Raw genomic sequence first — 12,853 nt, forward strand, 5'->3', positions numbered from 1 at the left:
TCCCCACCAAGGCCGTGGACTTTGGCTGCATCATAAATGACACTGAACAAGAGTTGAATATGGAGATGACCAACTGCAGCCCACTCCCTGTCAACTACCACTGGTCATTCCTGACAGACAGCCAGGTGAACACCATCAGGTATGAGCATCATCACCCCCGTGCTGCTCCCAGCATGGAGCTGCTCCAGCCTGGCTCTGAGTGGCTGTCACTGAGCTCAGCACACCAGCACCCAGCCAGGGGCTGCAGCGCAGTGAGGAGCTGCTCTTGCAGGCACCTCTCTCCCCCACTACAGGCCCACCATCACAGTTATGTTATTTTCCAGGTTCATCCCTTCACCACCTAAATTCAAGCCACGGTTTTCAAAGAAGAGGAGAGTGTTTCTACGGAGATACTCCAGGACTGTAAGCGTGGAGGAGCCGACCGAAACCCCAGAAACAAGGCAGGATTTTGTCCAGGAGGATTCTGCCCTGGAGGATTCTGCCCTGGAGGATCCTGCCCTGGAGGATTCTGCCCTGGAGGATTCCGCCCTGGAGGATCCTGCTCAGGAAGGTCCTGCCCAGGAGGATGCTGCCCTGGAGGATCCTGCTCAGGAGGATCCTGCTCAAGAGGACTCCTACCAGGAGGATTCTGCTCAGGAGGACTCTGACCAGGAGCCAGAAGATGCAGAACATTCCCTGAAATCAGAGGTGGATTTTCTTGTGCACCTACCACTTGCTTTGCCTCCTCTCAACTTGCCACCAAAAAGTCATACTCATGCCAACCTCCCTTTTTGCTGCCCTTCTGTCCTGTGCCCTGAAAGTAGCAGTTGGACATGGGGGTCTGGGGAGGTGGAAATAGGAAAGTTTTGCTCCGAGAAGCTCACTCAGATCCTACAGACCTATGATGACTTTGGGATTTTTTGGCTTAATTTCTTTACAATGTAAAATGAGGTCTTTATCTGCATCATGATGAGAGGGCTTCCAGCTTCCCATGTATGTCAGTCCATGAAGAGTCCTGATCTCCACGTAGCCCCTTCCAAACCCAGCTAGGGCACTCACATCTGTGCCTTCACCCAAAAGCTGGTATTGCAGTGACAGCTCCAGAGCTGGCTTTTGTAAAGCAAGACTTTGCAAAGTCACTGTCTCTTCCTCCAAACAAGGAAAAAGGCCTTTGATCTGTCTGGTGAACATTAGTACTTTGGAGTGGGAAGTGGCCCCTTGTTGTGCATCAGGGGGAACAGAGGCTGCTCATGGGGCAATTAAAAAAAAAGATGTAAGGAAGCAGAAGAGTTTCTCAAAAGCCCAGTGTTGGCATTAAGTTTTTGGAGAAGGGTTGTACCTGCTCACACACAAATACCAGTTGTTTCTACACTGCACAGTTTTTCTGAATCAGGAGAAACAAAGCCCTATATGAACAGTGTGGCTGAATGTTTTCAAATAGAAGCAAAAATTATCTCTATTTCCTGGTTGTTGCCATGTATGCACAAGCAAACCAGGGAAATTCAAGTGGCCATCCTGGAATCCTGGAATGGTTTGGCTTGGAAGGGACTTTCAGAGACTATGTAGTTCCAGCCCTCCCTGCCTGAGTGCTGGGGGCACCCAGTTCCCTCAGGCAAGTTTGATGTACCAAGTGCAGATGGAGCCCAGGTCTCATCTGTGGCTGGCCTTGGACCCACACTCGACTGATGGCCTGGACATTGTCACCCTTGGTTTGTGCCCAGGCCCCTTTCCAGCTGCTCCTGGTGTGGGAGGTGCTGGAGCCTGCAGCAGAGTGATCTTGCTCACAGCAGCCAGCTCACTGCAGCCTGTGGTGCTTTTTCCAGGGGCTGTCATCCACTCCTGGGGCGTCTCAGAGGCCAGTGAGGATGAGGGGACTGAGCTGGTTCTCAGAGATGGAGCACCCCAAGCTGGGAATGCAGGAGGTAAGTGGGAATTTGTCTCACATCCATGTTTCCAGTGTGGGAGGTGGTTCTGTAGCCCCAGTGCCACTGGTGGCCCTCAGCAGTGCTCACAGAGGGGCCTCACATCCCTCCCAGTCCATCACAAAGCTCTGCTGAAGCCAGTGGTTGCTGGAGAGGCCATGTGGGATGTTTTGTAGGGCTGCCCCAGGATGCTCCCTGTGCAGCCCCTGTGGAGGGCATTGCTCCCATTTACCTCATCAGGTGGTTTTCAGGACATTTTTGTAGGAACTTTGGCTGTAGCAGCCTGAGAGAACAACACATAAAGTCAGAGAGAGGGAGAAAGGCCTCAGAAGTCAGATGAGCCTTCCCCCAGCTCCAAGGGCTCCCACCTCCAAGTCTCCTGGTTTTCTGAAGACAGTGAGAAGTGTTTCCAAAGACAAGTTCTGCAGCAGAGAGAATTTCTTGCTGCCAGGAGACATTCTGGTTGACTTTAATGTAGTCTATACTCATGGATAAATGATTATGGGAGAAGATTTTCCCCATGGTCTCTCCACTGGTCAGTGGCATGGACACAGGATGAGATTAGGGTGATTCTGGCTGTGTTTGGGGAATAGGCCCCTCCGGCTGTGATTCTGCTTTATTTCAGGACACAGCTGCTCTTCTGCATCCATTTCCACTCTCACCATCTCCATCTCCCCTCCCTGCAGGTTTTTGATGTGCGGCCGCTGTGGGGTGAGCTGCAGCCAGGAGAGAGCGAGCAGGTCACCTTCACCTTCTTTGGGCACGCCAACGTGGTGGCGCGTGTCCGGGCGCTGTGCCACGTGCAGGGAGGCCCCAGCTACGAGGTGGTGCTGACCGGGGAGGCCTCGTGCCCCAGCTACCAGCTGGACCTGCAGGAGATTGACTGGGGGCTGCAGGTACCACAGGCTGCTCCTGCCTTGGCTGGCGTCGTGGCCACCTCCATCCCAGGCTCTGTCCCCCTCTCGGCTCCTCTGCTGGCTCTGGGGCTGGGAACACAACCTGTGAGAGACAGTCCAGCATCCCAGCTGGTTTGAAATGGCCATCCCCACCCCTCCCTCCCTTGCCCTGGCTGAGGGACAGGACACTGTCCTCTCCAAGGCACCTGACCCTGCCTCCTGGGGAGCACAAGGCTCCCAGGGAAGATGTCCAGAGGGACCTGTCCCTGGGATACCCCCCCACTGATCTGCTCCTAAAGCTTGAGCTCCAAGGAGATGCTCTTGTCAAATGCTCTGGCTTGATCCACAAAATCGTCCAGGGAGGAACTTGGGCTTTCAGTCACTTCAGTACCTGAAAACAATGTCCCACAATAATCCCCACTTTACTTCTTTTCACTTTAAAGTCCACAGATACTTCCAGTTGCTGGCACTGCCTGTGTTGTCCTGTGTGTCTCTCTTGTCACCTGTCTGTTTCTTGCCAATATTTGCATGCAGCTGCCTTTTCTTCTGGAATGCCTCTCAGAAATGCACTGACTTTTAGATACAATTCAATGGGGACAAAGTTGTCAAAGCAAAACAAAACTGTTCATTAGCAACAATTCAGCCGAGCTGGGTGTGTGTCTCCCTGTCCCCGGAGAGGAGCAAACACACCCTCCAACAAAAAGGCAATCTTTGTATCCCCTCTGTACCTAGCTGGGACAGTCCCTGGCCCCTTTCCCCTTGGAGGGGCACTCAGGAACTTTCATTCTCTCTGACCACCAACTTTTCTGTCCCCTCCCCTCTCATCCTCCTTCCTTTTGGTCATGTCTTCAACCCTGTCCCTCTGCCAGCTCACAGCAACACCCAACAAACCAACCTGAACAAATCCAAACTGCAAACAGCAACATGCAGAACCAACAACTTCCATTCTTTAGCTCCATAAGCTTTTGGCTTCATCTCACACATCTCAGTGCCACCTCCTCTGTTTCTCCTGGCTGTTGGTGGCCCCTCAGAGTGCAGAGGACCTGGTCCCCTGGTTCATTTATTGCTGGCCTTTCCGAGGCTTTAACACCTCTCTGTAGTTGTGGGGTTGCACTGTGGCTGTGTGCTTCCAGTGCCATGAAAGAGGCAGGAGGTTGCCAGCATCAGGCCTGTGTCTGTAACTTCTCCCTGCTCTGTCCTCTCTGCAGAGGTTTAACAAAGCCCTCAAAGCACAGGTGACCCTGCGGAACACCGGCGTCATGGAATTCACCTTCGTGGTGCCAAACTGCAGCACTGGCACTGCAGCAAAGCCTCTGCCTGGAGTGCCCGTGGTCGTGCCCACCACAGTGAGTAGCACAAGTCATTGCCTCTGGCCCTCTGTCAGGCAGCCCAGGAGAGAATTAAAGGAAAAAAGGGGGGAAAAGAGGGAAAAAAATGGGGGAAACCCCCCAGCCATGCTGGGGCTGCAGCCCTGCGAAGGCTCAGGAGCACACACTGCACCCCAGGGGTGGAGATGCCAGCTTTTGGGCACAAGGAAGGTAGAAAGTGATGTGGTCTGATGGTTTCTTCTGGATGAGAACCTGTCCCCTCAGCCTGTCTGTCCCCTGAGCCATCCCACAGCAAAGCTCTGATGCAGTCCCTTCCTCCTCTCCTGTCCCTGCAGGGTTCCCTTGCACCTGGCCAGAAGCAAGTGTTGAAGGTCTATTATCTGCCAGGAAAGCTGGGAGCCTTCCACAAGACTTTCCAGGTCCAAGTGGCTCATCTGGAACCGGCAGAAATCACCCTGAAGGGAAAGGGGACCTTCCCTGGGGTTACCAAGTACCGGCCCAGGAAGCTGAAAGGTGAGCACTGTCTGCTGGCTCCCAGGAAGATCCCCTGGTTTCCCCCTGCCATCACACATCAGGCAGCTCACACCCATCTCCACAAGCCTGGAAGTTGCAGAGCTGCCAGACCAACACTTTGGCCTCTCTGGTTGCCTCCTGAGTTTTGAGCAGTTGAGTCCATTTAGGCTTTTTCCCAGGATCCTTTTCCCAGGATCTTGCCAGCACATTGCTGTAGGCCTGGAAAGATGATGGCCAGGCAGAAAAGCTTGGGAAAGCTGTGAGAGAGGCTGGAAGGGCTTTTGGCAGGGTTGGATGTGCGTGGCATTGCAGGGGATGAGATGATGCCCTGTGAGTGAGAATGAACATGAGGATTCAGAGAGGAGCAGCAGCATCCATTGTTTCTGGGACAGGCCAGTGTTGGGGAAGTGGGACTTCTCAGCTTCAATGGGATTGGCAATGTGCCTTGCCTTCTATTTATGGATAATTCTTTCCTTCAGAAGAGGAGGAGATACTGCAAGAGGAAGAAAAAAACCCAGAGGAAGAAGAAAAGGAAAAGGATGAATCGTCTGTGACCATCTGTGATGATGGAGTCACTGATGGGTCACTGATTGTCACACCTGAACAACAGGCTAGTGTCCAACATCTCCCCAGGCCCCTTCAGCTGAGGGCTCCCCCAGCAGCACACTGGGTCTGGTGGAACAGGTGGGAGGGTTATTCCCACTTGGGAAGTTGGAGGAGTAGCAGCTGTGCTCCCTCCCAGAGCTGCCTTTGCTTGTGGCCAGCCCATCCTCCACACTTGGAGCTCTCAGATAGGTACTGCCACAATCAGATTGCAACATTTCTGGGCCACTTGCTGAATTTGGAGAGCTTGTGGTGTGTTCTCTTTTGTGACTGAGAGAAATATGTGTATTCAAGGGTTTCTACCTAGAAAGTGAGCAGAATATTCAGAGTCAGTGAAGGGCCAAGCACCAGCAAACTCTTCTTCATTTGCTGTGTAAATGGCAAGAAGGGCAACTGAACTGGTGAACTTTGTGATCTCCAAATGGCCTTATTCATGATAGCCCTCATTTACTTTTTTTATTGGTGTATGATTCCATAAAGTATTTCTCTCCTGTTCTGGAATACAGAGGTTAAGCAGAAAAAAATACTATTTAAAAAAAAGGCAATTTCTATACCTGTATGATGGGAATGATGTGGTTTCTTCTTTAGTGATACTGCCAACCTTGAGATTTCAGCTGAGGATAAAGAAACTGAATCATCCAAATATTCTTCAGAAGACAAACCTTGAGAAGACCAAGGGAAACTGGGAAGCTCTTTGAAGAACCTACAGAGCCATAAGAACCTCGAGGATTGGCATTGGCACATCTTGTTTACCAATAAAGGAGGGAAAGGAATCTCTTAGGGAAGAAATCTGTGAAAGCTGAGCCCTGCCCAGGCATGGTGCAAACTCCATGAGATCCTGCACTGTCTTCCTCTTCTCCCAGTAAAGCTCTTCAGGACAGAGAACTGGATCCTTTCCACCTCTGGGAAGCACCTGGAGCTTTTATAGCCACCCTTAACCACTACTTGAAGTCCCACCTGTCCCTTGCCACTGGAATTGGAGAGCTAATGCTCTAAACCCCTGTCATGAAGGCAGTGACACCCTTAGGATGGTCATGGATGACAGTCTGAGAGCAGCCACGTTACCTTGGGGTACTTTGGCCCAATAACCCTGGGGATTGCGGCAGGCTCAGAGAGAGCACTCTTGGTCAGGTGTGAGATGTGTGGCACTGATCGTGTGGGTCATTATGACTGAACTTATTGCCAATACAGTATCTACATATTGTCAGTGCAGTATAAAATATAAGCAGGTCTAATATAACATGAGCAGCTTAGGCTAGAAACCTGCAGGTTTACAGACTGGAACTGCAGAACTCACAGGGACAAAGCAACAAAGCACCTGTGGAGCTGCTTCAGGATTTTATCTCTGGACAGGACTGGATCTTAGCTGGATCTGCAGCCAGAGGCACCAGGAAGCTGCTGGGGCATGCAAGGAGCTCAGGTGGCACAGGGGAGGGTGGCAGGAGCCTTTCAGCCCTTGCTCCTGGCCAGATGCAAGGGAACCCTGCAGGGCTCCCCTGATGCTCTTCCTCTGCCTTCTGGATGCTTTCCCATCCAAAATGGGATTTCAAACTCCAGAAGAGCAGCCTCTGTGAGGTGCACTCCCAAAGGCAAAGGTGTTCTAAAGTGAAAATCACTGCTCTAACTTGTGCCACTTTGCTGCTGAGTTTAACAAGAGGAGCATCCCCAGCAGCACCCCTTTTTGCAGCTCTCTGGCTCCCAACTAACTGCACAGGTGCCAGCTGTGCCAAGCAATGGGGATTCTAGCTGTGATCACACACTGGCCAGATTGTGCTATCATGGTAACTGATTTTGAGAGGAATGGCAGATTTGTCTTTACAAACAAGCTGTGGGTCTGCTGGTAGATAAAACCAGCACTAGGAGATAAACAATGGGAAGGATTCCACTGATTGATGAATGGAAAAAGAGATTTGCTTTTACAAATAAACTTTAGGTTTGCCGCTAAATTAAATTGGACATTGAAAGATGAAAGAAAACAATGGGGAAGAACCCCCCCCCCCCCCTAAATTCCATAAGAATTAAAAATTAAAAGGGAGGGTTATACCTTAGAGGAAAATCTTTGGTATCAGGCATACTGGGGAGTCTGAAGCTCTCAAGTACCTCAGCCAAGGGGGAAAGAGAGAAGGGAAATGTGGCTGGAAATTGGGATAAAAAGGAGGCTGTGTCCTCCAAAAATTGGAGAGACCCTGGGGAATGCCCCATGGCCTCTCCCTTTATTCAAATAAAGTAAAAGGACTCCTCTGGCTCCTTTTTGGACATAAACCTCTGATGTTTGTGGATTAATTTTCCTAACAACTTCTTGACTCAAATTTATACTGCTTTATCTTGTCTTCAGGTTTCAGTGTGTTTGGCGTGGAGCATTCAGTCATTAACTGTTCAGAGGCTCTTGCTGTGCAGTGTTGGTCTCTGACGATTCTTCAGGGGCTGTTTTGTACGTTCTGAACCCCTCTCTGTTGTTGTTTATTTGGTGGGTTGTCCTCATGAATCCTCACCTCCACTTTTCTGTCCTGCAGAAGGCTCCTGCCAGCAGCTGAGTGAGATTTGATAACAAGATGGTGAGGGACAAACTTCAGTCCTGTTGTCTGTATCCTGAGTTTTCCATAGCCTATGGAATTGCCTTGTGAGAAATGTTAAATTAACCAAAATTCACTGCACATATTGACCTGCCCTCTTCCCTCCACAAACCCAAACAAAACAAAAAAAGATTGTGAAAGCACCTGAAACCTTTTGTACTTTTATTGTGCATTCTGTAAGTGCTCAAAGACACCCCACAAGACTGTATGGATCATGTTGTCCATGCATGGCACATGTAAGAGGCAGACAGATCCCTGAAAGCTTTCCTAGGCTAACTCAGACACAATTTCCATCAAATAGTATTATCTCATTACAGACAAAACAAAGCACAGAAAGTATCTCTGATCACACAGAACAAAGGCACTGAAACTGAGAAAGAACTGAAACAGACCTTTTCAAGTCTGTTTCATAAAAAAATATTGTGTGCTTCTCACAGCTCTTAGATTAAAAATTGTATTAATCTAATTAGAGATCGTCATCTTAAAGTTCCCAATTCCGATGAAATTCAAGTGTAGCTTTCAAAAAGTAGGTACAAAGGAAATGAACCAACCTCCTTTTTCCTCTTTCAAAATAAATTCATGACCAGACCATGTTGTCACAGATTACTCTTCTTCCTTTCATGTATAGATGCATACAAATTAGTGAAGTAATTCTCAGAGGATGAAAATAAGTTGTCAAGATCATAATCCACTTCAAAGGTAGGTCTCTCTCCAAAAATTACAAGAGCAAGAAATACAGCAAAGTGTGCAGTCAGTCCCCATATCTTGAATGACTTTCTGTGTTCCTGGTCATGGTATGTAAAGCAGTGTACTCGAGTTGAGTACCCTGAGGAGGTTTTATAAGAGAAGGTCTTGTAATCTAAGGGCTTGACAAAGTACTCCAAAGGCACAACAAAAACCTCGCTCACTTCATCTGGGTTAGGAGTGACCTGGAATGTTTCCTCTATAAATCCTACGACTGGTGTCACCAAGTTATTCATCTAAAAAGAGACAGAAAAAAACAAACAATAAATAAGTAAATTTAAAAAAATCAACAAAACCCTCATACACTTATGTTTGTACCGAGTAAAAATGTTCATTACTTAAAAAAAACATTTCATTGTTACAAAATGAGTACAAGAAGCCTATGAACTGTTTTCAACTGCAATGCAATTTAGTCCCCCTAATGGCAATCTATGTAATTTGACTTGAAGAATTTGAAGTCATATTTTTGTATTGTCAAAAATGACTTTACAAATACTCTGTTCATCCTGTATAATCACAGAGCAGTTAAAAAGGCTTGCCAGTTTGCTACAGAAGTACAAAAGCATGCATGCTTTCCCATGGCTCTTCCTTACTGACGTTTTTAATTCTGATTTTAATCCAAATTTTCCCTATCATAGATCATATTTCTGTATTGTTTTCCCAGGATATAGGAATTTTCCAGAATATGGAACTATTTTTCTATAGGTACAGAAATATTATTGCAATGTATTTAGCCATAAAATGTAACACTTTTTGAAACACATCATTTATGGACATTTTAATTCTAAATGTAATCCCTGCTTCCATGGGAAGGCAAAATCACTGAAATCATAGTTTGCATCAACAGAACACCAAAATTCTTTAGGATACATTGCTAGTTCGGTTTGTTCACACTAACAAAGACCACTGTCCTGTAGAAAGGAGGAAGAGCAAAACAGTGATTGTGGTATTTGATTCAAGTCTGGAAAGATTTCGTCCAAGTCAGAAGCACCTGGAATGTATACACTGAGCAGACAGAGTGTCATCTGACATGTACAATGCTCATGGTCCAAAACCCTCACCATCTCTCCTACTGACTGAAGTAATTGGCTGGAAAACAGGGAAAATATGATCCTTTTTACACACTGCTATGGAGCTATGTGGCTTTAAGGTTATCTGTACAAAAATGTAGAATAATTTAAGAAGTTAAATAAAGCTTTTTGCAATAAAATTTCAAAAGTAGTTGTTTCCATTTTTAATGGGGAGAGGATATTGCTATCAGATAGAAGAACAGGAGGCATAGTGATAAAGTGCTACCTGGTAAACAAAAATAATCTTCAGAAACAGAAATGCCTCTGTTCTATGGGAAAACTGACCCTATGTAATACTGAACACTGCTATTGAAATTGAGAACCTGTTAATTTACAAATGGTGACCTACACTCCAAAGACACCTCTGGGAGTCTCCCTGCTAGAGGAAGATGATGCACACAATCCAGGTGCACATCCCCTCTCTGTCTGCACAGCCCTGGAGTCAGCAGACACCAGACAGGGCAGCTGTGAGGCTACAGCAGCCACCCTGCCTGGGAGAGTGAGCCCTGCACAGCTCCAGGGATGGGGACTGTACAGCCTGTCAGCAACATCTGCTCTGCTTCTGGGCTGACCTCATGGTGAAGAGAATTTCTTTCTTGCATCTCATCACAATGTCCATGCCGCTGCTGTGTCCATTGCCTCAAGAAGAGTTCTGGTATCGTCCCCTCTCTGACACGCCAGGAGAAGAAAGCAGCCAAATCCCCTGGCAGCCTTCAAGCTGAGCAAGCCCCCCTCTCTCAGCCTGGCTGCTCATCCATCACCCGCTCGCTGTGACTGCTCTCATGGCTCTCTGCTGAGCTCTCACAGGGCAGCGCTGGCTGTGGGGTGCCCCAGAGCTGCTCTCACAAACACCAAACCCTGGGCAAGAACCCTTTCCCTGGCCTCTGCTGGACACACGGGCTGGGCACACGAAGAAGTGGCGCCTCTTGACAGTTCCAGGCTTGAAAAGGTCACTGCCAACCACACAAGTGAAAACCACCCAAACTTATTCTGTACTGATAGGCTGACTTACTTTATCAATTCCAGGCATCAGCCTACAGATGACTTCCACCTTCTCTGGCTGAAGACCCACTTCTTCTTTAGCTTCTCGGAGAGCAGTGTCAATGTCATCTCTATCAGTGTCTTCCCTTTTACCTCCTGGAAAACACACGTCCCCTGGTGATCTTCTCAGCTAGAATGTAAAGGAGTAAAGTACTGTTAAATAGAACAAGGTTTATGTTTCTCATTGGATCCACACTGATACGTGTTGGTATTGCAGCATCCCTTTGTGTTTATCTTTCCAGTCAAAGAAGCTGGAAATGGTGGTTTAGGATTCCGCAGACCAGAAGAAACATGCCTTAGCAAGAGTAGCCAGCTAAGAAAATGCCGAGGTAGCTATCTCCTGCTAATCCATAAATCCTCACTATCAAAAAATACCCTGTACCTGTACACCATTGTGTAATTCATACCGGAACTTCTGCTTTAGTATGCCAAAGTTCACATTTTGCATCATCTTGTTTATGTAAATGACTGACAGATTAATCCAGACAGACAACTTGTAGAGCAAGATCAAAATACTCTAAGAGCAAAAACCTTTGAAAGACACAATTAAATAACATACCCATGAGAGAGGAAATAACATTTTGCTTCAGCCCAAAAAGATTACAGAGCAAAAGAATGGAAATGGTTGGAAAATGGTTAAAATGTGTTTTGTTTAATCTGTTGGGTGTTGTTGAGAACTGGAAGAGGGGCAGGGTTGAAGACATAACCAGAACAGGGAGAAGGGTGAGAAGAGAAAGGACAGAAAAGTTGGCAGTCGGCAGAGCCTGAGTTCCTGAGTAGGCACTCAATGGGACGAGCCCCAACTGCAAAAGAGGATAAAAGATTGCCATTTTGTCAGTGTGTGTGTGTGTGTGTTTCTGCCTTTGGGGAGGGAGACACACACCCGACTCAGCTGACTCATTGCAAATTAAATTATTTAGTTATTGCTTCAAAGACTGTGTCCCCTCCTGACTGTATCAAAAAGTGAGTTATTTCTAAGACAGCTTTAAATACATTCCAGTAGTAGGCTTGTGCATCAAGGATCAGTAACAAACACATTTACATTTAACAGCTATGTAACTGTGATTGTTTTTTAAGTAAGACCCAGCAACAGAAAAAAGTAATTCCTGAGCACAGGCAGTTGATGTGACACAAGGACGGAAAACAAGAGTTGTAGAAGAAAACAAAATGCTGGAGAAAGAGTTCTGTCACCCTTGGGTTGTTGTCTTTTGTATAGTAAAGGGAGAGAAGAGTAATATTAACCGCAGACTGAAAAACCTCATTTAACAAAGCTGCGCTCCGTGGTCAGTTTCCTTATTTAAGTAAGCAACCATTGCCGGCTGTGCAAATGTTAATTTCCCGTCACGGGTTTCCGGGATCCCGGCGTGTTCCTGGCACGCAAACACCAGAATCACATCAGTGTAAAAACACCCGGCCGTGCCCTTGGGCACAAGGTCGGGAACAGGGGGCACTGGGTGGCGCAGCTGCCGGGATCGCGCCCCGATGGTCCCCGGAGCCCCCGGTACCTGCAGCGAGCGGACGGTGAGCAGCAGGTGCAGCCGCCCCGCTCGCACCATCAGCGGCAGCAGCACGGCGGCTCTGGGCAGCGGCAGGCCGGAGAACCTGTCCCCGATATCGAACTGCCTCAGGCGGTGCCGGGCCCTCTCCATGGCGCCGTGCCCAGGAGCGGGCAGAGCGGAGCTCGGGCACCCTCGGGCCGTGCCCCGCTCATGCCCCGGGCCGGGACCGGGACAGGCACCGGGAGCGGGGCCCGGCTCCTCCCGCTCCGCCGCCATCTCCGGCACCGCCCCCGGCCCGGCCCCGACGCGGCCCCACCACTCGGCGCTCGATCGCTCCTGTGACAAATGCGTGCTTTTCATGATTGGCTGTTCGCAAATGTTAAAATGGATATTACATGTGTTGTGTTAGAAAGTAATGCTGTGTTACTTCTCTTAAATATAGTTTTAAGTGCTAAAAAATGTTAGAATAGAAACTATGCTATGGAGGATACTTTTTTTTTTTTTTTTAAGAAAGGACTCTCAGCGATACAGCAGCCACAGGACACCTAAATCTTTCACAGAAAAAGAAATTATTGCCCCATTATCACAAGAAACGAACTTCTTCCTGCCTCAAAGGCGCTGTTAGGATTCAGAGGAAGAAGGTGGCACTGACCAGACAGAATCCTGTGTTTGAATGGAATTTATG

At 48.1% G+C, this 12,853-nt stretch overlaps 1 protein-coding gene across 2 annotated transcripts; it reads right to left on the reverse strand.

The window, feature by feature from the left end:
* Positions 1-7,631: 7,631 nt before the first annotated feature.
* LOC128932730 (peroxisomal coenzyme A diphosphatase NUDT7-like) lies at positions 7,632-12,444 on the reverse strand. 2 transcript variants are annotated; one of them, XM_054269414.1, is made up of 4 exons: positions 12,175-12,444; positions 10,641-10,799; positions 8,366-8,794; positions 7,632-7,761 (listed from the first exon to the last, which is right to left on the reverse strand). In XM_054269414.1, the coding sequence occupies exons 1-3, from the start codon at positions 12,442-12,444 to the stop codon at positions 8,411-8,413; spliced, it is 813 nt and encodes a 270-aa protein (XP_054125389.1). In that variant the 3' UTR covers positions 7,632-7,761; positions 8,366-8,410. The 2 variants fall into 2 exon arrangements, with proteins under 2 accessions (XP_054125389.1, XP_054125388.1); XM_054269413.1 differs by lacking the exon at positions 7,632-7,761 and having other exon boundaries at positions 8,078-8,794.
* Positions 12,445-12,853: the final 409 nt, after the last annotated feature.

The sequence above is a fragment of the Melozone crissalis genome, unplaced genomic scaffold (genome assembly GCF_028551555.1).
Source record: "Melozone crissalis strain CALT ecotype California unplaced genomic scaffold, PUWL_Pcris_2 ptg000007l_1, whole genome shotgun sequence".
Lineage (NCBI taxonomy): Eukaryota > Metazoa > Chordata > Aves > Passeriformes > Passerellidae > Melozone > Melozone crissalis.